Here is a 27,722-nt window from a genome sequence, read left to right as displayed (position 1 = left end):
TATATATATATATATATATATATATATATATATATATATATATATATATATATATCGGTATGTCGTTCTATAGTCGTAGAGGCGAGTAGTTTAATAATGCGATATATATATATATATATATATATATATATATATATATATATATATATATATATATATATATATATATATATCGCCTTATTAAACTACTCACCTCTATGACTATAGAAAGACATGATGATCACAAGAAGCGGCAGAGTTGTAAACAACAAAGTAGGTCTAGCACCTCAGAACATCGGAGCAATTGTTTTTCAAATCCTGTTGAATGAAGCTAGAGCAATGTTACAGAAGGTGCTCAATCTGTAACGACTTAAGTTTAAGGATATCCTAGCTTAGGAGATAGTTAATGCTAGAGGTGGAGTGCTTGTGATCAACAAGCCAGTAGTTGTTGAACAAGACAACAACAGACCGGCTCCTTCTCATCCATAAATGGTTCAAGAAGGAAATAATAATGACTCAAAAAAATTTCAACGACCAAAATGTCCAGATGTCGAAAGTAACGAACCCAAAGGCTATTGCAAGTATAAGTATTTCATGACTTGCAAGACAGCATCATTTAACTATACTGAAGATTCAGTTAGAGTAATGGACTGGATACCAGAGATGGAGCTGACATTTATCTGTTGTAATTGCACGGGGAAGCTACAAAGAAACTATGATGTGTGGTAGTTCAAGGGTTCAACACTTCGTTGGTGGAACACATTGGGGATGAAGTTGAGTCCTAATAAGCCACTACGGTTGACGTGGGAGGAGTTCTTGGCCCACTTCAATAGGGAATTTTGTTTAGCAGAGAACATGCTGGAGTTAGAGAATCAACTCCTGAACTGGAAGAAGGGAAGTATGACTGTTTACAAGTACACTAATGCTTTCACAGACCAAATGGAGTTTGCTTACACCTTGTTCCAGATGAACTAACCAGGATCAACAGGTATGCCTAGGGGCTAGCTTGGGAGTACATTGTGCCCGTTAAGCAGACATGTACCTTTGATGTAGCCACCTACGTTGCAAAGTCTGTTAACAGGATGATGTAGAAAAGGACAACCGAAAAAATGAAGTCGATGAGACAAGAAAATTTGATGGGTTCTCAGGAAACAAGAACAACTACAAGAATAAGAAGAAGTTCTCCAAGTCGAGTAGAAAATCTTGAAACAACCAATACGGGAAGTGGTGCAACCATTGTAAGAAAAAGCACTTTGGCGACTGTGTCGACTACTTCAAGTGCAAGAAACCGGAGCATATTTCCACAAATTTCCTAGTGAAAGGAAAAGTTTGTTTCAATTGTGGAGAGCAAGAAAACTTTAAGGCAGAGCGCCAAAAAGTTGAGAAGCAAACCGAAAGAAGAAAAAGAATAGACTGATGTTGCTTCAGGTACATTCTTAGTTAATCAATTTCCTGCAAAGATATTATTTTATTCTGGAGCAAATCATTCCTTTATATCCCATACCCGTACCCGAAACCGTACCTGATGCGTACCCGATATATATATATATATATATATATATATATATATATATATATATATATATAAGTCATTTATGTAATATTTTTAATCAATTAAAAAATCATATAATATTATTTCAGCGTAAATGCGTAATTCAAATTGTGAAAGTAAAACTAAGTCAAACTGCCAATAGGGTTCTTTTATTCCTTAATCAAACTTGTAATTCTTAGTAATCGTCTCTTCAAGTCCTGCTCCTGCTTCTATTGAGACGTTGTTTGCCCTCGCTCCTACCTTCCTTCATCTGCGACTCTGCGTTTCGACTTCCAAGTTCCAACCGGCAACCTTCTTCATTCTCCATCGACGTCGTACCACCACTCCAGCGTAACCATCAAATGATGGGTAATCGGAGGTCAATCGACTACATTGAAGCTCAATCAGGTTTTTCCGTTCGATTTTTAGCTTTTGAGTCTGGTTAATGATTTTGCATCCCTCCCCATGTTTAGTTGATTTCGGTAAATATTTATTGTGAATCGGTGAATATGCATTGTGTATGAGTGTATGTGCATCGGTGGAGATTAATTGTTGTCAATTTTGAATGTCTATTATGTATTTTTGTATGACCGAATCAATAAATATCTATTGTGATGAATGTTTATATGCTGAAGTATTGTGTGATGAATTTGTTTTGGGCAGAAAAATGGAAGACAATGATTCAGGGAGTGAACAACCTTCAACACCAATTGGTTCTACAAATATTGATGTTGAACATGATAATACAAGTCCAAGTGTTCCTTCCTTTGAAGAAGCACTTCAATCAGATGCAGTAATGTCACAACTAGCATTCTAGCTAGGAAATTATCTACTCTTGTAAACATTATCTATTGTAGACTCGTAACCCTAATTCATGCTATGCTTGAAGTTCAACCTATGGAAACACATTCAAACCTAAATTCATCAAGTAAAGTTGAAAAACCCTAGAAATCTCGGCTTAACTCCTATATGGACTAGGATTTCCTTATTGGGCCTAATGGGCCAATAAGCTTCCAATTTGACTATTTTGGGCTTAGGGCTCTTAAATGGGCTCTCATTGGACCCACTCTCATGAGACTTAACCTTTTTAGGACTTATAAACCTATAATGGACTAGTTTATCTTTAATGGGCCTTATTGGGCCATAACAAATCCAATTAGCTTTAATGGACTCAAATCCATTCTCTTCTACAATGATTGGGTCGTGAGCTACCCTAAGGGCCCAATGAACTGTAGGTTTTCCTTATGGGCCTCATGAACTCGAGCCAAGGAAAGAATGGGCCAAATTGATTCCTTCCTCCTTCCTTATCCCATTTCGACACAAGTAAAACAAAAAAAAATAAAAAAAATAAACGATGAAATGAGGGTTAACATTTGTGGTGCCACCTCATAAACGTAAATAGGATACCCATGCACCATTCTCATATCTCTATGCATGTCAACTCATCTCACTCTCTCCCCTCTCTTCTTCTACTCTCAACCGAGGATCACCAAACACACACACACACTTAATTCACTTCCAAATCCTCTCAAGAACACCTTCATTTCTCCTTCAAAATTTTCGAGATTAAGGGCATTCAAGAAGGTTTTCATCCAAGAATCACTCCAAGATACATACTTGTGGTAAGATCATGACAACATACTTGCTTTTTACAGCTTAATCACTCTTCTTACCACCTTAATTTCTTAATCATACTCCTAGAAATCATCTTCAGTTCGAGATCTACTCAAGGGAGTTGCTAGGGCCGAAAAATCACTTCATCTTCTTCAAAAAACCGAATCCACAAACACAAGGTGAGTTCATACCCCTCTATTTTCAGTTTTCATATGATTTATGGGGGAGAATATGTAACGCCCGTAAATCTAGGCTAGTCAATTTAGAGGCAATAGGGGTCGAAAACGACTTTTCGACAAAAAGATTATATAGAGTAAATAATCTTAATCAAGTTGTAGAATATGTCACAAGGTTTCCGTACATATAAAGAACGCCGAAATCCGAGTTATAACGAAGAAGTTATGACCCGTCGAAGTTTCGCGTCGGAACCGGCATGGCACCGGGAAGCGTAAATAGTAAATTTATGATAAAGCGAGATTTAGCCTTAGCGCTCTAAACGAAAGTCGTAGAATATGTTAAACTAAGAACATCGATAAAAAGAACGCCCAAATCTGACTTCGTATGAAGAAGTTATGATTTTTCGAAGTTTTGGATTAGCGGTGTACAACCCGAAATTCGAATTTTAGATCGATTGATTTTTAGCCGACACAACCTAAACGAGAATCGAACATCTCGTTATTAGTAGCGTAAAGATAAAAAGACAGACAAAAATGGACATCGAATAAAGAAGTTCTGAGATTTTAATTGACCAATCCTGTCCCGGCCTGTTAAAAATATAACTTTAAAAATAAAGTCAAAATTAGCCGACGGAGTCTAAACGAAAGTTGTAGAGTACGTCTCCACCAATGTGTGGATATAAAGAACGTCAAAAACGGAGTTCGTATGAACGAGTTACAAATTATAATAGCATATTTACGTATTAAAATAAAGTATAAATCATGTATACGTACACATATATACATATGTATATATCATTAGAAAGGTATCGACGATGCGGTCATTATAAGACTAATGTTGAGTTCTTTCGACATTAGTTTAGTACAAATATCATTAAATCCATGTAAAACAGTATTATAGAGGGGTATTTAGTTGTTTATATAACTAAAAGGTCATTAAGTAATTATGGAGGGTAGTTTTTGAAAATTCAATTAGTATAAATAAGAGCCTTGGGCTCTCATATTTCTTGCACCATTCTCTTGATTCAAGAGTCTTTCTCTCCTTATCCCCCGAGCATTTCGGTCCCTCGTGATTCGACTTCTCTTTCTGTAGTTTTAGTATAGTAAAATGAGCGCTGAAGCGCTGCACGAATCTTTCTTAGAAAGATTTAGCGACGAAGTTCTGCCCCTGCAGAGCCCGACTCCTAGCTAAAACCCCCTTGTAAGTAAGTTATGCTTACCTTATTTTAATATAGCTTATATTTAAAATTAGTATTGTTATTATGACTTATAATAAATATTTGAGCTATTATTATAACTTATATAAGTGTCGTTATAATATTTTTTTAACTACTCGCGGTACGGGGAATCTGGTTTCAAGGGCCGCATAGGGTTGTTGGATTTCAGAAGTGCTATATGCCAAAATGGTCCTGCCCTTCGGTGTTTTATGTCTGGCCCCTGTCTGTACATAGTGGTTGGAAAATATTGTTTAACGCTTATATAATAATAATAATAATACTAAGACTAATAGTTGGTCACGGTAAATATTAGACTAAAATTTAGCGATAATAATGCTAGGTTTCGTCGAAGGAAAATAGAATCGTTAGAAGCAAGCGCTGCCCGATTTTGGAATCATCACTTTAACCAGTGAGTGCATAGTTACTTTCAGCTTACACATAGATATGAAGTATTTTATATAAATTACGTGCTATGTGTGCATATTATCTGAATACTTTCTATCTATGCTGGATGAACGTTTTATACATGTTTTTAATGATTTAAACTGTATATGTATTTTATATCTACAAAATGTGTTGGGTAAAACATGGGTAGATGTAATAGTTGATGTGTGACAAAATAAAACGATGAGAGGCCTCGTTATAGATGTTATTGATGATCCAGTCATCTAGCAGAGTATAGATGACGACCACGGACTATTCTAGACAGTCCAGTGGAACACTAGCAGGCTCGCAACCTGTAGGTGTTTATTCGAACTGTGTGTTTATTTGAACTGTGTGCTCACCAGATGTACTCCATCCCCCACATGGTTGCCTTAAGGACATTTATTGCTAAGGAATCCCCTTAGCAGTAGTGTCCGTCCCGATGATAATCCTTAGGATAGGTCCCTTATGATAGATGCTTAGGGACGTAATGTGAGGATAACGGGAACGGGTAATCGGGTTTGTTTAATTTAATGAAGTTAATAAACTTATTTATTGTGGGTTGAAAACCCTATGTGCTCACCAGGCTCCCAAGCCTGACCCACTCAGTTTTATGTATTACAGGTAGTGGCGCTTAAGCATAGTTATGATGTTTGGACGAGGGATTACGGATATAGGCCTGTAGATATGAAATAATGTAGTAAGGCTTATATTGTACTGTTTATGCTTTTGATCTGTACGAACATGACATCCCAAGTCTTTTAATGAAGTACATTTCTATGGAAATGCTTTTGATAAATCTTTATCATATTTTGTTTTGGGACAAATTCCGCAACACTTTTATTTAAAATGTTACTCTGATTTTTAAACAAAGCATAAACAAACCGGTCTTTTCTATCCGTGATTTTAGGGATGTCACAGTTGGTATCAGAGCATTAGTTTAAGTGAACTAGGAATATGGATTTATTTCTAGACTTAAACTTAGAATGCTAAGCGATGATTGTGAGGTGTGAGCACTAGATTATTTTAGGAATTGTGCCTAAAATGCTTTTATGTGCTAAATGTTTGTGCCTGATATGTTGTTATTTGTTCGGATCTATGGTCTGTTGTCGACCGGATCTGGAAACCTTATGTGTTTAGGATTTTAAGTGTTTAACTACGATATTAGAACTAGCATATAAACGTTTCGGAGTGATAAGAATGATTTAAACATCAATCCTAAGTAAAGGTCTAGATTCACCTTATTCGGTGTATAGATCAAGATGGCAAGAACCCGTAGCGGAAATATGAATGCAAATGGGAACCGAGATCAGCCCCCAGCGATTGTGCAAATATCGGTTGTGGTAGCTGCTGCTGAGCCAATAACGATGGCCGGAGTGCAAGCAATGATCCAAGCGATGTTGGATCGTCAAATGGAGGAAACCAGACGTTTGCTCCAGCAAAATCGAGAGGAAGCGACTATTCAGATCGAACAGCCCGAGTTGAACGAAGGGCAGACTGAGGAAGGAAACTACAGTGGGACTGTTGGTCAAGTCAACCCACCAATAGTTCGACAAAACAACCAAGATAACGAAGTCGAGACGAATGGATGCAAGTACAAGTGTAACGACCCGTCTCCGGTATGATGATTCCATGGTATTTATTTTGAAGTTTGCAAGAGGGACTCGGCGAGTTCATAGCCTGACTCGCCGAGTAGGTACGGGATTTCGAGCACGTGTTAGCTGGCGACTCGGCGAGTCCATATTCGGGACTCGGCGAGTCTGCCTGCCTGGAAGAAACCCTAAATCCCCGGGTTGCCCACTATTTAAGCCACCTTATAGCCCCCAATCTCGCCTCCTTCACCCTCAGAGAGCTGTGAGAAAACCCTAATTCGTTCTTGAGTGATTTAAGTGATCTTGTGTGCATTTGTGAAGGCTTGAAGAAGGAGAAGAAGAAAGGAGCAAGGAGAAGAGTTGTAGAGCAAAGATTCAAGGGCAAACCAGAGTTCTTTGAGGTATTCTTCGGATTTCCTCCCCTTTTATGCTTTAAAACCCCATTAGAACTCTTCTAGATCTAGTTGATGCTTTTCTCAAGCCTTATGTTGATATGGAAGCCCTATTATGTCGAGATATCCTTAGATCTGTTCATTTAGGAGTTGTAGAGCCCAGATCTATTGCCTTTATGGAGCTATTTTGCATAATAACCCTAGATCTACCCTTTTAAGTGCCTTTTTAGCCTTTATCCCCTTTTTTCATGTGTTTGTACACGTAAAGTTGGAAACTTTACGTGGTAAATCAGCTTTTTCGACTCAGATCTATCATTTGTATATTATGGATTCAAGCAGAATCGAGTTTAGAATAGTTGCATGGTTGTGACTCGGCGAGTCGGAAGAACGACTCGGCGAGTCGAGTCGCAAGTCCCCGATTTCTTCCTTTTTGAGCGATGCCGAGTGGGACCAGTGAGTAGTGGAGTGGACTCAGCGATTTCGAGGTCAGACTCAGTAATGGAGGGACTCGGCGAGTTGTTCATACAACTCGGCGAGTCCAAGGCAATCTTCTTAAGCTCAAGAACAACTCGTCGAGTTGTTCATATGACTCGGCGAGTCGGATGAAGAATGTCTGAGTTCTTGGATCGAGAGGGTACTCGTCGAGTCGATATCATACTCCACGAGTAGCCACGAGTAGGGTTGAGAAGTGAGATTAGAGACTCGGCGAGTTGGCGGCCCAACTCGGCGAGTCAGGTCAACTGTGGGTTGATTTTAACCGAGAGTTGACTTTGACCAAGGGTAAAAAAGTCATTTTACCCCAGTGCAGTGTTTAGTATTTGATTGAGTGTGTTTATGGACTTGTAGCCGGGAAGATACCAGAGCAGCAGCAGCAGCTAGTTTTTAGAGCCATTCACACAGCAGCCAGTTCACGAGGTGAGTTTCCCTTCAGTAGGAACGGGTCTACGGCCACAATGCCGGCCCGTTTAATTATCAGTAGTCCCGGACTTTGGTCTGATGCAGTAGTTAGAGTGCTTGATGTCTTTGTGATACAAGCATGTTTGTGTTATGTGTTCCGGACTCTGTTCCGATGCAGTATGCAGTATATGTGATTATAATAGTTGTTATGTTTTATGCTATGCCATGATCAGCCAGTTCCGGACTTCGGTCCGATGCAGTCAGTTCCGGACTTCGGTCCGATGCAGTTAGTTCCGGACTTCGGCCCAATGCAGTCAGTTCTGGACTTCGGTCCGATGCAGTTAGTTACGGACTCTGGTCCGATGCAGGGGACAAGGTCCCAGTTAGTTCCGGACTTCGGTCCGATGCAGCTAGTTCCAGACTTCGGTCTGATGCAGTGGGCAAGGCCCAGTATGTGCTTTATATATGTATTGTATGGTATGTGGTAGTTTGGGGGAGCTCACTAAGCTTCGTGCTTACAGTTTCAGTTTTGGTTTCAGGTACTTCCGCAAGCAAAGGGAAGAGCCCGGGATGATGGCATTGCACACACCACAGCTTTAGTTTTTATCCTGGGAGTTGACTCAGTTTTCTTAGATATGTTTTGATACAGTTGTGACAAAGTTTCTTGTTACAGTATTTTAGTGTGGTTTTTGAGAAATGCAACGCATGGTTTTATTATGATATACTCAGTTTTATGATTTTTGATTATATTAAAAATGAAATTTTCGGGTCGTATTTTTGGGTCGTTTCAAGTTGGTATCAGAGCCTTGGTTTGAGGGATTCGGATACACTTCCGAATGTATCTGAACTCAAACTAAGGGGAAGATAGAAAGATTTTTTTTTTAAAAAAAAAAAGAAAATGTTTTCTAAAGAGTTTTGAAAGCACTTAGAAAGAAAGAAATTTTTAAACGAGATAAGGGTGTGGTGCATGCGATTAGCCGAGCTCAAGTAAGTACTCCCAAATTACCCATACAAGTTATTTGTTCAGTTTCAGTTTCAGTAGAACAGCATGCTAGTATAGGACTAAGGATCTAGGAGGATGGCTTATGTGCCCGCCTTATGTGTTACAGTTTTATGAGTCTTGCATGCTAGTATTGAGTAGACAGTAGTAGGATAGCCTGTTTAGGTTATGCCTGATAGTATGAGCTTAGCATTGCATGCTAGTGCAGTTTCCCCGTTATGAGGATAGGATTGCTTGAGTGGCTCTTGTGTTCGAATGTTGCTTGCTTCGTGCTTTGTGGGATTCTGAGTGATGGGAGTTAGCCATTAGGTGAACACGTCACACCACATGTGATCAAGGTTGAATAATCCCAGAGTGCTGGAATTGGCCCTATTGCGCAGCTCTTGTTTGAGTCCAACCGTTATAGGGATGAGTCTTTTACTTGAAGGATTATCTGAGCCTCGTCACATGTGATGGTGTTCAAGTGGTGGCTAATTAACATTATAAGGAGGCCTTCAGCAGCTGAGGACTAGTTGAGTTGAGTCTGAGGTTTCCTAGGGCAAGCCTAGGATGAGAGTAGCAGAGATCAGTAGTAGTAGAAGTGACTTGGTGGAGTCAAGGCAGTTCTTGAAGAAAGTACGGATAGATGTGGAAGGTAGTATGGGCCCGTACTACTGAAAGCAGAGGATTCGTACTCGAATCAAGAAAGGCTGAGACAAGACCAGGAAGCTAGTTGTAGTATCAATGATCCCTTGAGATATTTCAGTTTTCTGATGTAGTTGTGATGTGTTTCAGAATGGTGGTTTTGCGTTCGAGACCAGCAGCCGGCAGTGGAGGTGTCGGGGAGGGATCAGGTTCAGGCTCGGGGGATGAGCGCATGGATGAGCAGACCCGAGAGTTTCTTTCTTCGGAGATTACGCGCATCATTATAGAGTAGACTCCTGTGATCTTCGGTTCGATCAAGGAGGGAATTCTAGAGCTGATGGATGAGAGATTGGGCACCTTCCGTGCCGAGGTGGCGGCCATGATGGGGTCGCACACCCTTACATTCAGGGAGTTCAGGGCATGTGGAGCTCCGGACTATCATGGGGCGTGGGACCCCATAGCGAGTACTAGATGGTTGGTGGATGTGGCCAACGCTTTCCGCACTAGCAGGTGTCCCGAGGGGGACAAGGTCAGATTGGCATCCTGTCTTCTGAAGGAAAGGGCACGGGATTGGTGGGAGGAGGTCGGACATACCATTGGAGATGATGCAGCATTGGACGCCATGACCTGGGCTGACTTCTCTACCAGGTTCAGGGCGGAGTTTGCACCGGTTATTGAGGTGCAGCAGTTAGCTAGGGAGTTTCAGGACCTCACCCAGACTATAGAGACAGTGGCGGAGATCACCGCCAAGTTCAGGGAGAGGGCTCTTCTTGTTCCTCAGTATGCGGCCGATGAGGAAATGAAGAAGGCCCGTTATCATGAGATGTTGCGGAGCGATATCCGCCAGTTTGTGAGCCAGTCTAGCTGTAAAACGCTGGATGACATGATTGCTAGGGCTCGGGAGAGGGAGATTGATCTCGAGATGGAGAAGAAGAGGAAACCGGAGGCGGTTTCGGGTACAGGTAGTTCGGGCAAAAAGCCCAAGGTTTCAGACCATAGATCTAGGAGTCATTAGAGCCACGGTCGATGTGGCAAGTGTGGGAGATTGCACGAGGGGGTGTGCAAGGCAGGGAGTTCCGGCTGCTACAAGTGCGGTCGGATTGGGCATTTGAGCAGGGATTGTACGGCCCCTGCTACTGTCGTTGCAGCATCAGATCTGATTTGCTTTCAGTGCAATCAGAGGGGACATAAAAATTCCCAGTGTCCAAGTTTAGCTGCAGCAGGGAAGGTGGCTGCACCTGCCCCTGCTACCTTGAGGATTACAGATGGCCGGCAGGGCAGAGCCGAGACGCCAGTGGCGAAGAGCAGGGCGTTTCAGATGACAGCAGAGGAGGCGCGAGCGACTCCTGATGTGGTGACGGGTATGTATCTTCCCTTCATCTCTTTATTATTATTGATTGAATATTGCATATGATTGTATGTTTTATTTAGGGTCGTTCTCTGTGAACGGCATTTCTGCTATGGTATTATTCGATTCGGGGGCTACCCGATCATTCGTATCGCTTGCGCTTAGCAAGAGGTTTAGTAGAGCTCCAGGGGAGCTGGATTGTCCATTAGAGGTTGAGATAGCAGATGATAGGACCGTGAGGGTCGGCAGAGTGCATAAAGGGTGTTCTCTTCAGTTGTTTGATGAGCAGTTTTCAGTGGACCTGGTACCTATTCCCCTGCGAGGGAATAAGGTTATTGTGGGCATGGATTGGCTAAGCTCCAATGGGGCGGTGATTGATTGTGAGCTTCAGCTGGTGAGGGTTCGCACTCCCAGTGGGGGAGAGTTAGTGATTCAGGGCGAGAGGCCACAGCGTGGACCGACCTTTTGTTCCGCCGCAAGGGCGAGGCGCTATGTTCAGCAGGGTTGCGCCGGTTTTGTAGCTTACGTCTTGGATGCCCGGGAGAAGGGCAAGATGACAGTTGATGATGTTCCTATAGTGCGAGACTACCCGGATGTGTTTCCCAAGGATTTGCCGGGGATACCTCCTGAGAGGCAGGTTGAGTTCAGGATCGACCTAATTCCTGGTGCGGCTCCGATAGCCAAGGCACCGTATCGACTAGCTCCCCCTGAGATGCAGGAGTTGTCTACACAGCTGCAGGAGCTGTTAGACAAGGGTTTCATTCGGCCGAGCAGTTCGCCTTGGGGAGCGTCGATCCTGTTTGTGAGGAAGAAGGATGGGTCGCATCGTATGTGTATAGATTATCGGGAGTTGAATAAGGTAACGGTGAAGAACCGTTACCCACTTCCGAGGATAGATGATTTGTTTGATCAGCTTCAGGGAGCATCTTGGTTCTCCAAGATCGATCTACGCTCCGGTTATCATCAGATGCGGGTTAGAGATGAGGATGTACAGAAGACTGCTTTCAGAACCAGGTATGGTCATTATGAGTTTGTGGTGATGCCATTTGGGCTCACCAATGCTCCAGCCGCATTCATGGATCTCATGAATCGCGTGTGCAGGACGATGCTGGATCGGTCAGTGATAGTATTCATAGATGATATCTTGGTGTATTCCAAGACGCAGGAGCAGCATGAGGAGCACCTGCGAGAGGTGCTGGAGGTTTTGAGGAGGGAGAGACTTTTCGCAAAGTTCTCCAAATGCGAGTTCTGGTTGCGCGAGGTGCAGTTCCTTGGCCACCTCGTCAACCAGAAGGGTATTTTGGTAGATCCGGCCAAGATAGAGGCCGTGATGCAGTGGGAGGTCCCGAAGTCTCCATCTGAGATTCGGAGCTTCCTAGGGTTGGTAGGGTATTATCGGAGATTTATCCAGGATTTCTCCAAGATAGCAGTGCCGCTCACCCGACTGACCAAGAAGTCGGTGGTATTTCGTTGGGGGCCTGAACAGCAGGCAGCATTCGAGACCCTCAGACAGAGATTGTGCGAGGCTCCGATCCTTACCTTGCCAGAGGGAGTAGAGGACTTCGTAGTCTACTGTGATGCCTCGATCACAGGTATGGGAGCAGTATGGATGCAGCGAGGCCATGTGATAGCTTATGCCTCGAGACAGTTGAAGCCTCACGAGGCTAATTATCCTACCCATGATTTAGAGCTGGGGGCGGTTGTGTTTGCCCTCAAGATTTGGAGGCATTATCTTTATGGGGTTCGTTGTACTATCTACACGGATCACAAGAGTTTTAGGTACCTTATGGATCAGCCGAGTCTGAACATGAGGCAGAGGAGATGGTTGGATGTGCTAAAGGATTATGATTGTGAGATCCTTTACCACCCAGGGAAGGCCAACGTGGTGGCCGACGCCCTAAGCCGCAAAGTGTCGGCAGCCCCTATCAGGGATTTGTGTTTGAGGATGACAGTGACTACTCCATTGTTGGAGCGGATCAAGGAGGCTCAGGTGGAGGGCCTCAAGGAGGAGAGGCAGAAGTGTGAGAGGATAGTGGGCCGAGTAGCCTCGTTTGATTATGACAGTCGGGGATTGCTGACGCTTCACGGGAGGGTGTGGGTACCGTACTGGGGTGGAGTACGGCAAGTGTTGATGGACGAGGCTCATAAGTCTCGATTTTCTATCCACCCAGGGGCGACGAAGATGTATCGAGATCTTCGACCTGATTATTGGTGGCCCTGCATGAAGCGGGACGTCGCCTGGTATGTTGAGAGATGCCTGACCTGCCGGAAGGTCAAGGCGGAGCACCAGAGACCTCACGGCAAGATGCAGCCGTTAGACATTCCCGTGTGGAAATGGGAGGACATCACCATGGATTTTGTCACCAAGCTTCCCAGGACCGCACGAGGAGTGGATTCGATATGGGTAGTAGTGGATCGGTTGACGAAGAGTGCCCATTTTATCCCGATCCAGGAGAGTATATCGGCAGAGAAGTTAGCCGATATCTATGTGCGAGAGATTGTGGTACGTCATGGAGTGCCGGTATCGGTGGTGTCAGACCGAGATGTCCGTTTTACATCCAGATTCTGGAAGCGGTTTCACGACGAGATGGGTACTCGTCTTCATTTCAGCACCGCTTTCCACCCTAAGACGGACGGGCAGAGTGAGAGGACGATTCAGACTCTTGAGGACATGCTCAGGGCATGTGTTCTAGACTTTGGTGGCAGTTGGGATACGTACCTTCCGTTAGCGGAATTTTCGTATAACAACAGTTATCATGCGAGCATTGATCGACCTCCCTTTGAGATGCTTTATGGGAGGAAGTGTAGGACCCCGATTTGTTGGGGCGAGGTCGGTCAGCGAGTCATCGGGAGCACAGAAGTGGTGCTCAAGACGACCGAGTTGATCAAGCAGGTCCGTAGTAAACTGCAGACTGCGCAGAGTCGGCAGAAGAGCTACGCCGACAGGAGGCGTTCAGACTTGGAGTTCCAGGTGGGAGATATGGTCCTTCTGAAGGTCTCACCTTGGAAGGGTGTCATCAGATTCCGGAAGAGGGGCAAGTTGGGCCCCAGATTTATTGGTCCTTTCAGGGTTTTGGCCCGGGTGGGTCGGGTTGCTTATCGGTTAGATCTTCCTGAGGAGCTTAGTCAGATCCACAACACTTTCCATGTGTCTCAGTTGAGGAAGTGTTTGGTGGATGAGTCAGCAGTCGTTCCCCTAGAGGATATTCAGGTTGATAGCAGCCTGAATTATATTGAGAGGCCGGTCGCGATTCTGGACTGGAAGACCAAGACCTTGAGGAACAAGGAAATTCAGTTAGTGAAGGTGCAGTGGCAGCACCGGAAGGGGTCTGAGTAGACGTGGGAGGCTGAGGAGGAGATGAGAGAGCACTACCCAGAGATATATGCAGATTCAGCCGTAGCAGACTTCGAGGACGAAGTCTGAGATAAGTGGGGGAGAATTGAAACGACCCGTCTCCGGTATGATGATTCCATGGTATTTATTTTGAAGTTTGCAAGAGGGACTCGGCGAGTTCATAGCCTGACTCGCCGAGTAGGGACGGGATTTCGAGCACGTGTTAGCTGGCGACTCGGCGAGTCCATATTCGGGACTCGGCGAGTCTGCCTGCCTGGAAGAAACCCTAAATCCCCGGGTTGCCCACTATTTAACCCACCTTATAGCCCCCAATCTCGCCTCCTTCACCCTCAGAGAGCTGTGAGAAAACCCTAATTCGTTCTTGAGTGATTTAAGTGATCTTGTGTGCATTTGTGAAGGCTTGAAGAAGGAGAAGAAGAAAGGAGCAAGGAGAAGAGTTGTAGAGCAAAGATTCAAGGGCAAACCAGAGTTCTTTGAGGTATTCTTCGGATTTCCTCCCCTTTTATGTTTTAAAACCCCATTAGAACTCTTCTAGATCTAGTTGATGCTTTTCTCAAGCCTTATGTTGATATGGAAGCCCTATTATGTCGAGATATCCTTAGATCTGTTCATTTAGGAGTTGTAGAGCCCAGATCTATTGCCTTTATGGAGCTATTTTGCATAATAACCCTAAATCTACCCTTTTAAGTGCCTTTTTAGCCTTTATCCCCTTTTTTCATGTGTTTGTACACGTAAAGTTCGAAACTTTACGTGGTAAATCAGCTTTTTCGACTCAGATCTATCATTTGTATGTTATGGATTCAAGCAGAATCGAGTTTAGAATAGTTGCATGGTTGTGACTCGGCGATTCGGAAGAACGACTCGGCGAGTCGAGTCGCGAGTCCCCGATTTCTTCCTTTTTGAGCGATGCCGAGTGGGACCAGTGAGTAGTGGAGTGGACTCAACGATTTCGAGGTCAGACTCAGTAATGGAGGGACTCGGCGAGTTGTTCATACAACTCGGCGAGTCCAAGGCAATCTTCTTAAGCTCAAGAACAACTCGTCAAGTTGTTCATATGACTCGGCGAGTCGGATGAAGAATGTCTGAGTTCTTGGATCGAGAGGGTACTCGTCGAGTCGATGTCATACTCGACGAGTAGCCACGAGTAGGGTTGAGAAGTGAGATTAGAGACTCGGCGAGTTGGCGGCCCAACTCGGCGAGTCAGGTCAACTGTGGGTTGATTTTGACCGAGAGTTGACTTCGACCAAGGGTAAAAGAGTCATTTTACCCCAGTGCAGTGTTTAGTATTTGATTGAGTGTGTTTATGGACTTGTAGCCGGGAAGATACCGGAGCAGCAGCAGCAGTTAGTTTTCAGAGCCATTCACACAGCAGCCAGTTCACGAGGTGAGTTTCCCTTCAGTAGGAACGGGTCTACGGCCACAATGCCGGCCCGTTTAATTATCAGTAGTCCCGGACTTTGGTCTGATGCAGTAGTTAGAGTGCTTGATGTCTTTGTGATACAAGCATGTTTGTGTTATGTGTTCCGGACTCTGTTCCGATGCAGTATGCAATATATGTGATTATAATAGTTGTTATGTTTTATGTTATGCCATGATCAGCCAGTTCCAGACTTCGGTCCGATGCAGTCAGTTCCGGACTTCGGTCCGATGCAATTAGTTCTGGACTTCGGTCCAATGCAGTCAGTTCCGGACTTCGGTCCGATGCAGTTAGTTCCGGACTCTGGTCCGATGCAGGGGACAAGGTCCCAGTCAGTTCCGGACTTCGGTCCGATGCAGCTAGTTCCAGACTTCAGTCTGATGCAGTGGGCAAGGCCCAGTATGTGCTTTTTATATGTATTGTATGGTATGTGGTAGTTTGGGGGAGCTCACTAAGCTTCGTGCTTACAGTTTCAGTTTTGGTTTCAGGTACTTCCGCAAGCAAAGGGAAGAGCTCGGGATGATGGCATTGCACACACCACAGCTTCAGTTTTTATCCTGGGAGTTGACTCAGTTTTCTTAGATATGTTTTGATATAGTTGTGACACAGTTTCTTGTTACAGTATTTTAGTGTGGTTTTTGAGAAATGCAACGCATGGTTTTATTATGATATACTTAGTTTTATGATTTTTGATTATATTAAAAATGAAATTTTCGGGTCGTATTTTTGGGTCGTTTCAACAAGGATTTTCTGACTTGCAAGCCATCGACTTTCACTGGAAAGGAGGATCCAATCGGGGTCATGGATTGGATCTCGGAGATGGAATTAGCTTTCATGACGTGCGGTTGCAAGGGAAAACAACATACCACATTTGCAGTGCGTCAGTTTCGAGGAGGCGTTGTACGATGGTGGAATACCTTGGGAAAGACATTGAGCCCCAATGAGCCCCTGGAACTGACATGGGCAGAATTTCTGGTGCAATTCAAACGTAGGTACTGCTCAACCCAAAATCTGCTCGAGCTAGAAAAGCAATTCCTTACCTTAAAGAAAGGAAGCATGTCTGTTGATGAATACACCAACAACTTCACAGAGAAGATGGAGTTCGCCTTACGTCTTGTTCCGGATGAGCTGACGAAAATTGACAAGTACGCAAAAGGACTTCCATGGGAATATGCAGTGCCAGTGCGTCAGGCACCTACTTTGGAGGCAGCTATTTGGGCTGCCAAGTCGGTTGAGGAGATGATCAAGGGAAGAGCCGCCAACAAGACCGAGGTTGGCGAAAAGAGGAAATTTGAGGGGTCTACGAAGCCCGATGAGAGAAGCAAATCCAGTACCAGGAAGTTTAGAGGAGGAGGGAGTAAAGAAAGATGGTGCGAGAAGTGCAAAAAGAAACACTCTGGAAAATGCGGTGAGGAAGTAACTTGTTTCAAGTGTGGGAAGCATGGGCATTATGCCAACGCGTGTAAATTCAATAAAAGGGTGTGTTACGAATGTAATGAGGAAGGGGACTTCAAGCAAGATTGCCCAAAGAGAGAGGGGGCTACAAAGCCAAATGTGTCACCAAAGCCAAAGGCGTGAGCATTTCAAATGATCCTTGACGAAGCAGATGACAATGCGAGGATTCAGGAGTGACGGCTTGACATCCAAGGATCGAGTTATGAAGTAGCCATAGAATCGTATGATGTAGCCTGTTAGAGGCATAGTCTAGGGTGAACTTGAACACGTATGTAATAGTTTCAAGGAATAATAAAAACCTTCGTTTTGATATTTGATGTGTTAAGTTGTTATGTGATTTTCTTGTGTGGTGACTTGGAAAACTGCGGGACAATACTTGAGACGAGTATGAGTAGGTTTGAATGGTAGTAGAGGCCTATACTACCGGAAGCACATGACTCACACTTGGATCAGGGAAAGGCACAACATTACCAAGAAGCTAGTAACTAATTCTGTTTTATTCAAGTATGTCATTACCATCGTTTCGGTAATGACTAAAAAGATTGTTGATATTCCGACCCTAGTGGTCATATCGAATTGAGTCCGAATACGATGAGTATGTTGCGTGGTTCAGGGAACCAAGTTCGATGTAGTGTCTAACTTAAACCAAACAATTGAAATCAAAGCGATCAATAGAAGTATCGCGTTCGTTGTTAAAAAAGTTGGTAGCTAGAAACGCTACATGTTAAAGTGTGAATATATCACATTAGAACATGAAGGAAGGCATAGTCTGTTTTAGAATTTAACTCTAAGAGACCTGAGTCTAAACATGCATCACATGATGATAGGTCATAATTTGGAGTCTAGCCTGAGGTAGAGAGCAGGTGCACGATCGAGTACTGCTTATAGTCAATGAGTCTAAGAGATAGACTTGAAGGAATATAGAAGTTATAATTATTACCTAGGATGAAGAAATGACGTATGGAGTCATTATACGAGCCCTGTTTCATTGATGATTCTGGGACGTAATCATCCTAAGGGGGAGATCATTGTAACGCCCGTAAATCTGGGCTAGTCAATTTAGAGGCAATAGGGGTCGAAAACGACTTTTCGACAAAAAGATTATTTAGAGTAAATAATCTTAATCAAGTTGTAGAATATGTCACAAGGTTTCCGTACATATAAAGAATGCCGAAATCCGAGTTATAACGAAGAAGTTATGACCCGTCGAAGTTTCGCGTCGGAACCGGCATGGCACCGGGAAGCGTAAATAGTAAATTTATGATAGAGCGAGATTTAGCCTTAGCGCTCTAAACGAAAGTCGTAGAATATGTTAAACTAAGAACATCGATAAAAAGAACGCCCAAATCTGACTTCGTATGAAGAAGTTATGATTTTTCGAAGTTTTGGATTAGCGGTGTACAACCCGAAATTCGAATTTTAGATCGATTGATTTTTAGCCGACACAACCTAAACGAGAATCGAACATCTCGTTATTAGTAGCGTAACGATAAAAAGACTGATAAAAATGGACATCGGATAAAGAAGTTATGAGATTTTAATTGACCAATCATGTCCCAGCCTGTTAAAAATATAACTTTAAAAATAAAGTCAAAATTAGCCGACGGAGTCTAAACGAAAGTTGTAGAGTACGTCTCCACCTATGCGTGAATATAAAGAACGTCAAAAACGGAGTTCGTATGAACGAGTTACAAATTATAATAGCATATTTACGTATTAAAATAAAGTATAAATCATGTATACGTACACATATATATACATATGTATATATCATTAGAAAGGTATCGACGATGCGGTCATTATAAGACTAATGTTGAGTTCTTTCGACATTAGTTTAGTACAAATATCATTAAATCCATGTAAAACAGTATTATAGAGGGGTATTTAGTTGTTTATATAACTAAAAGGTCATTAAGTAATTATGGAGGGTAGTTTTTGAAATTTTAATTAGTATAAATAAGAGTCTTGGGCTCTCATATTTCTTGCACCATTCTCTTGATTCAAGAGTCTTTCTCTCCTTATCCCCCGAGCATTTCGGTCCCTCGTGATTCGACTTCTCTTTCTGTAGTTTTAGTATAGTAAAATGAGCGCTGAAGCGTTGCACGAATCTTTCTTAGAAAGATTCAGCGACGAAGTTCTGCCCCTGCAGAGCCCGACTCCTAGCTAAAACCCCCTTGTAAGTAAGTTATGCTTACCTTATTTTAATATAGCTTATATTTAAAATTAGTATTGTTATTATGACTTATAATAAATATTTGAGCTATTATTATAACTTATATAAGTGTCGTTATAATATTTTTTTTAACTACTCGCGGTACGGGGAATCTGGTTTAAAGGGCCGCATAGGGTTGTTGGATTTCAGAAGTGCTATATGCCAAAATGGTCCTGCCCTTCGGTGTTTTATGTCTGGCCCCTGTCTGTACATAGTGGTTGGAAAATATTGTTTAACGCTTATATAATAATAATAATAATACTAAGACTAATAGTTGGTCACGGTAAATATTAGACTAAAATTTAGCGATAATAATGCTAGGTTTCATCGAAGGAAAATAGAATCGTTAGAAGCAAGCGCTGCCCGATTTTGGAATCATCACTTTAACAAGTGAGTGCATAGTTACTTTCAGCTTACACATAGATATGAAGTATTTTATATAAATTACGTGCTATGTGTGCATATTATCTGAATACTTGCTATCTATGCTGGATGAACGTTTTATACATGTTTTTAATGATTTAAACTGTATATGTATTTTATATCTACAAAATGTGTTGGGTAAAACATGGGTAAATGTAATAGTTGCTGTGTGAAAAAATAAAACGATGAGAGGCCTCGTTATAGATGTTATTGATGATCCAGTCATCTAGCAGAGTATAGATGACGACCACGGACTATTCTAGACAGTCCAATGGAACACTAGCAGGCTCGCAACCTGTAGGTGTTTATTCGAACTGTGTGTTTATTTGAACTGTGTGCTCACCAGATGTACTCCATCCCCCACATGGTTGCCTTAAGGACATTTATTGCTAAGGAATCCCCTTAGCAGTAGTGTCCGTCCCGATGATAATCCTTAGGATAGGTCCCTTATGATAGATGCTTAGGGACGTAATGTGAGGATAACGGGAACGGGTAATCGGGTTTGTTTAATTTAATGAAGTTAATAAACTTATTTATTGTGGGTTGAAAACCCTATGTGCTCACCAGGCTCCCAAGCCTGACCCACTCAGTTTTATGTATTAAAGGTAGTGGCGCTTGAGCATAGTTATGATGTTTGGACGAGGGATTACGGATATAGGCCTGTAGATATGAAATAATGTAGTAAGGCTTATATTGTACTGTTTATGCTTTTGATCTGTACGAACATGACATCCCAAGTCTTTTAATGAAGTACATTTCTATGGAAATGCTTTTGATAAATCTTTATCATATTTTGTTTTGGGACAAATTCCGCAACACTTTTATTTAAAATGTTACTCTGATTTTTAAACAAAGCATAAACAAACCGGTCTTTTCTGGCCGTGATTTTAGGGATGTCACAGAATACAAGTAAAATTGTGAAGATCTATGTGTATTTGTATGTTATGTGTGATTTCTTGTGTTTATGTGGTAAATATGTGCTAAAAATGATATATATTTTGAGATCTATAGTTCATGAAGGAAACATATATGATCTAGGTTATATTTCACTTAACATGTCAAGATAAACTACCATACAAGCTTTATAATAAACACACTACAACATAAAATTTGTTATTGGTCCGTTTTTGATAAATAAACAAAAGTTGGGGGAAAAGATGTCATTCACAGTTTCTACAAGGATCAAAAGTTCAAAACAACTAAAATAAGAGTTTTTATAAATATTAGGCTTTCTAAAGGACTAAAAATGCAAATTTTAGTTTAATGGGCTAAAACTTGGGCTTTTCGGTTATTTAGGCCCAAAAATGCGAAAAACCAAATTTAAGGGGGCTGAAATGGAAAGTTTTCTCCAAACAGGGGCTATAAATGTAAATAAACCCATTTCAGGGGTTAAAATGGCCTTATTTATCAAAAGGGACTAAAAATGCAAAGATTTTGGATTTGGGTAAAAATTGTAAAAATTGCAAAAAGTGTGGATTTAAATGCAAATGTTTTAACTAAGGGGCTGAAACTGTCCTAAATAAAATTTTGGGCTTAAAACATCATCTAACTAAGTGTTTAGGTCAAAAATGTCAAGAAAAATGGTTCAAGGACCTAATATGTCATTTTTCATAAAACGGGCTAAAAATTGCCAACTTTACCAAACTAAGGGGCTGAATTGGTCAAACTAATATTTTTAGTCAATTATGTTAATAATGAAATAATTGGGTCAATATATATATATATATATATATATATATATATATATATATATATATATATATATATATATATATAGATATGAAACTTTATAACTTATGGGTTAAATAAAAAATATCTATTTTTTTTTAATCTATGAATCGTTATAAAACAATTTGGTGATTATTACGACATATCGATTAAACAATTTCGCAACACTAATACTATACAAAACAAGTAAACATTCTAATTGATGGGCTTGAAAGATTCTAATCATGCTTATTGGGCCTTCGTGACACATTGACATGGCTTTTGGACCTAACATATATAATACATGTTATTAGGCCTCCTGTGACCCAATTACATGCTTAAGGGACCCTCAATGGCTTTTACATGCTATTGGACCTTAGTGGCCCATTAGCATTGCTAGTAAGGTCCAAATAAATCTTATGTGAAATGGGCCAGCGCGTCTTTCGTATACTCGACAGTCTTAAATAACATATGTAACTAGTAGAGCCTAGTAGTCCTCTTCTCCTCGTCTGTTCGGCTTACCTTCTATTCAAGTAAACAAAAATCAGGTCGTTAATCAAGGTTAATCAAATTCATTTGGAATAAGTGAGTAATAACGGGCGACACCAATAAGTGTCGATCGTAGTCTGTAGTTATAATCAAAGTCTCCTGGAGGGAGAGCGAGAGTTTGTGTATAGATCTATACGGGGGTGACTCCCCCACGCCTAAGTTGTTCGCAACAGTTAGACTCGGCCAGTCTAGGGTGACAAAATCTTAAGATCAATTCTGGTGTTCATTAGAATGCCAAGACAGACGAACTAGTCATTATCATGCATGGTTATAACGACTCACATAGAGATCCAATTCCATCTAAGTAATCATGGGAAATCATATTCATTCGTTGTGACGATACAATAATACAAAACAATTATAATATTTTATTGGAAAACATCGGTTTTTCTGGGGAAACCAATCTTATTCACTTGTACTTTCAATAACTATAATGCAAAACGTCTCATTTATACACGTTTTGAAATCATTCACGCATATACTTACAGGGTCATCACAACATTTTCATGAAAAGTCTTATTACAGAAAATATCGGATTTTTTGGGTTTTACAAACGACATAAACTATTTTACATCAAACATACTTATGAACTCACCAACATCATATATGTTGACCGTTTTCAAAATAACTTGTATTCTCAGGAAATCGTTAGAACGAGGAAGCATCCAGTGTGTTGAAAGTTTCTTTTGTAGTTGTTAATCATCAAACACTTTATATTTTGGGATCATGTAATGTAAACCATGTACTTGATGTAAACAATGTCAGTTGTACTATGTAATGTTTGGTGATGAATGTGCTATGTTTCATATATACTCATTGTGATGATATTTCAATTTAAATCACGCGAGCCCTCGGACGTTTCCGTCGTCTGGTTCGGGGGTGTGAGAGGTTAAACCTCCAAACAAAAGACAAAAAAGCATTGATTGGGATAAATTTGTTAAAGTTACTGTTAATTGGAAACTGAAGGCACGATGTAAAACTTGTAACGCGTTATTAGGAACAGATCCAAAAAATGGCACCAAACACTTGCTAGTACATAGGGAGAATTGCATAGCTAAAGTCCAAACCAATATTCGTCAAAAGCTTTTGGTATCGTCAAAAGCTAAAATGGTTATATTACATGAGTATCCTTTTTCTATTGTTGAGAATGTTGGTTTTAAGAATTTTACAAGGACCGTTCAACCTTTATTCAAATGCCCTTTTCGGAATACATTGAATAGTGACTTTAAAAATGTGTATGCAATGGAAAAAAGTAAGGTTATTCAAAAGATTGAAATTTTCCAAGGTAGAATTGCCACTATAACTGACATGTGGACTTCGACCAATCAAGAAAAAAGGTTCATGGCTATCACAGGTCATTATATTCATGATTGGTGTCTTCAATGTTAAATATTAAGGTACTGTTTCTTATCTACTTTTTTATTATATGTTATATGACATTTTTTTACTTTATGATTATTATGTTTGACAGGTTTATTTATGTGCCTTGCCCACACACAAGTGAAGTTCTCACAGATGTTTTGATCGATGCATTGATGGAGTGGAATGTGGACACCAAATTGTCTACTATCACAGTGGACAATTATACTACAAATGATGCATTAATCGGTAAGATTAAAGAAAAGTTGCAAATAAATAATTAGATACATGATGGCACACACATTCACATGAGATGTGCAACTCATATTCTTAATCTTGTTGTGGGTTAGAGGTCATTAAAGGATCAATTGAAAATGTACGTGAAAGTGTAGCTTATTGGACAACAACCCCCAAAAGAGTTGATGCATTTGAGAACTCATGTCGAAAACTCAAAATACCTTACTCCAAGAAGTTAGGTTTAGATTGCCCCACAAGATGGAATTCAACTTACTTGATGTTGAAAGTGTCATTAATGTATAAAGAGGTCTTTGGGCGTTTAAAACAACGTGATAGTCAATACAAAACATTGCTTAGTTCATTAGATTGGGAGAACACACAAGAAATATGTAGGAGATTGGAATTGTTTTATAATGTCACCTCGGTCTTTTCTTTAACAAAGTACCCTATAGCCAACTTATATTTTCCCAAAATATGTTAGATTAGACTTGAAATACCTAAACGGAATTCTTGCTCTAATATAATTGTACAAAAAATGGCAATGCAAATGATTGTAAAGTTCAATCATTATTAGGGTACTATTCATGAGTTGATGGGTGTTGTTGGAGTTTTTGATCAAAATTACAAGATGAAAATGATAGAATTTTATTTCCAACTTCTCTACTCGAAAGGTTATGTGAATCAAGTTAGTAGAATCAAAAGTTTTTGTGATGATTTGGTTACGAATACGAAAAAAAGAGTATGTAAAATTCACATAGAAGTGGTGATTATATGGGGTTGGGTTTCACAAATGAAATGGATGGTGATGAAAATTTGTCGGCTTAGGATAAGTATGTGAACGCCAAGGATAAAGTTCCTCAATCGGTTTTGAAAACCGAGTTTGACCGTTATTTAGAATAAGGGATTGAGCCTGAATCTTGAGACTTTGATATTTTGATGTGGTGGAAGTTAAGGGCAACAAAATATCCTATATTGCAAGGAATAGCTAGAGATATAGTGGCTATTCCCGTCTCTACTGTTTCCTCCGAATCGGCATTAGTACTAGTGGATTGAGCCTGAATCAGCATTTAATTTGGTGAGCTCATAAGTATTTTAGTTATGAAAGTAAACTATAAGTTCTTTTGAAAAGTTCGCATGTTCCTCCATAAAAATCCTAAATTTTCTGATGTGGTGAAAGATAAGTAAAAATGACTCTACAATTCTTTCTATGAGTACTAAATGGATACAAGTTATATATAATCCAGAGTAAACAAACAATCGATTTTGTGAATCTGCCCTAAGCCCACAACCAAACAAGGAATAGGAAGTAAGGCGGAAGTCACACATCCCATTGTTTATTAGATCCTCATTGTATGTAACCCTAGTGTATCCACTAGGTGCTTACGGAGTTAACTGTAATAGTTCTTTTATGTTTGAAGAAAACATTCTTTAAGAAAATCATATATTTCCTTTAGTAAAAATGGTAACCACAATAGTTCCTTCTATAGTTACTGAGTTTATACAAGCCATATATAATCTAATATCGAACGGACAGTTAAATGTGTGAATCTGCCCTAAGCCCACAACCAAACAAGGAACAGGAAGTAAGGTGGAAGTCACACATTCCCGTGTCTATCGGATATTAATTATATATAACCCGGATGTATAAACCAAGGAATTATAGAATTAACTATTTAAGGTCCTATATGTTAAACAAGTTTAATAAAACGAATTAAACCTTTAATAGATAAGTTTCTAGTTTCACTAACTCAATTGTGAAACACTGATTTCAGTATTAAGTGTTATTATTTTCAGAAAGATCCATCGAAAACTGTTTTCCTTAAAAGAATAATGTGTACCATAGAAAATCTATATTTCCTATAAAACCTAACTGGATGTTTATGTTGTTCTAAGTTTGAAAAGAAAAAGTATACTCCATATAGTTATTACAATGATGTCTAGTTTGTTGATATGTTAAATTGAATAAAGACATGGTTATTCTGGATACCTGATATGATGATACTACTCTCCTAAGATTACGTAATAAATATGAGTTGCATATAACCGAGATCGAATAAACATTTGAATGGGTGAATCTGCCCTAAGCCCACAACCAAACAAGGAACAAGAAGTAATGTGGAAAGCACACATTCCACTATCTATCAGAAAGCACACATTCCACAACCAAAGAAGGAACGTACTGTATACATTAGGTAATCACATAGTTAGTATCCTTTGAGATTCGATCATGAAAAGTATATTATTGCGTAAATATATCATTGGTATCTATTGTGAGTTGTTTATACTAATTGGACCGGTTAACCATGACGTATTGTAGACATTGAAATGAATATGACATTTGTCACCCGCAGACCTGCCGGTCCGGCTGTAGCTAACAACAAGGTGCGGGATTGTCAATCCTATATAAATCTATACACAAACTCACGCTCTCCCTCCAGGAGACTCTGGTCGTAATGGTAGACTTCTGATATACTTAGGTAAGTACTGAAGAGATGTCTCACAAGCTAGATTAACAAATTTACAAGTAATAATGCAGAAAACTCTTTTAATAATTAATAGAAAATTTTATAAAAATATCATTTTGTTCCTTAAGCTAAACTTATTAAAGTTTATAAGCTCATTAATATGTTCTAATCAAAGTTTCATGTTCTAAATATAGTTTATTGGTACAAAGACATAATAAGCAATTTATACTTTATAACACAACATTTCTTGTGTTATACTTGTATCCCCATCCCCCCCCCCCTCCTCAAAAGCATTTAAAAATATTTAAAAGATTGATTATAGGGGTATGAACTCACCTTATGTGGGTGATTCAACCGAAGGTTCGATATAGAATGATAAGTTCCACGAATGAAGTCCTGAGGCACAAACGAGTCCTAAATGACATATAATGATACATATAGGCATGTAATTAGTGAATCTACCTACAAAGGTGATTGGGAAACAACCTAGGATGCAAGAATAACTCACCAAAAGAGTGCTAGAAGCAAGTTTGGAGGCTGAAAGATGATCACGACTGGGATTGAGGTGTTCACGGCCCATATGATGAAGAAAACTTAAAGATCTTGGTGTTTTGGCAAGTGTTTGAAGATCCTAGTAAGCTTCTATGGAGTACCAAAGGAAAGGGGTGTTTAAGAGTGAAAGATGGTGTTTTTGAACTAAGATACTTGAGAGAGAATGGAGTGATTGCAGCCAAGAGAAGAACAAGTGAAGAAAAAGTGGCTAAAACTCATCTATATACCATGAGTTCACGGCCTAAAAGGGTTTCACGGCCGTGAACATGGTCCTTGGTTGTGAACCTCACTTGTTGAGGTTTTATGGCTCAAATGTTGTTCTAGGCTCTTGTTTCTTTCGTGGTTCACTTCTTAACACACAACCCTTACGTACACTCGGTCTAGAAGCCTGTAAGTTTGACCTTAAGTTGATGTATTTTACCTAATCCAATAAAAAATTTCGGGTTGTGGCATAAGCCCTTATTGAAGTAGACTTAAACCAAACACAATTGAAGCTCTAATGTACGCACAAAGTTGGTTGTGGGAAATTGTTAACAAAGGTATTTCTTTCTAATTTACTAATTACTACTAACTTTTTTTTTTCTATTTAGATGAAGGTGTGCAATTTCACTCAGATAACCATGCAATTATTTTGATGATTACGACATAGATGGTGAAAATTGATGGTAATAATGATACCATTTTTTCATGATTATAATCGATTAAATTATAGTTTTTTTATGCTTTTGTTTATACATTGTCTTTGTTTTTTTGGTAGGTGAATAGGTGATATTTGATGGTTCCATGCAACAGCTGGAACTGAAATTTGGTGAACTTGATTGTTATTGTTTCGATGATAGATGGTGTTTGGCAAATTTTTGGAAGACTTTTTATGTTTATGTTTTTTTCTTGCAAAAAGCGGTTTAATTTGTAAGGTTGAATGTTATTGTTCGTGTTTGACATCATTCAGTGATTGAAGTGCTTTATATTAGTTCTATAACCTTTTATTTTGTTGGTTAATATATAACTGAGTTTTTTTTTCATAAAAGTTCAAAACCCATGTAACGGGGAAAATCCCCGATTACCCGTTGGGGATCTCCGTTCCCCATTGGAGATGGGGATGAGGATGAATTTTTAATCCCCGACGGGGATGGGGTCGAGTATGGGGATGTGTACGGGGATACGTGTATGGGGATGGGGAACATGATCATCGGTATAC

General features: G+C 40.3%; 1 protein-coding gene across 1 annotated transcript; it reads left to right on the top strand.

Moving 5' to 3' along the window:
- Window positions 1-2,177: 2,177 nt before the first annotated feature.
- LOC145099284 (zinc finger BED domain-containing protein RICESLEEPER 2-like) lies at window positions 2,178-27,293 on the top strand. The gene is made up of 6 exons (XM_079036875.1): window positions 2,178-2,303; window positions 22,878-23,248; window positions 23,383-23,519; window positions 23,621-23,814; window positions 27,115-27,120; window positions 27,282-27,293. The coding sequence occupies exons 1-6, from the start codon at window positions 2,178-2,180 to the stop codon at window positions 27,291-27,293; spliced, it is 846 nt and encodes a 281-aa protein (XP_078893001.1).
- Window positions 27,294-27,722: the final 429 nt, after the last annotated feature.

The sequence above is a fragment of the Lactuca serriola genome, chromosome 4, assembly GCF_051521515.1.
Source record: "Lactuca serriola cultivar US96UC23 chromosome 4, Lser_US96UC23_V15, whole genome shotgun sequence".
Classification (NCBI taxonomy): Eukaryota; Viridiplantae; Streptophyta; class Magnoliopsida; order Asterales; family Asteraceae; genus Lactuca; species Lactuca serriola.
Note: the sequence above shows the minus strand (reverse complement) of the source record. Positions and strands in the feature narration are given on the sequence as shown.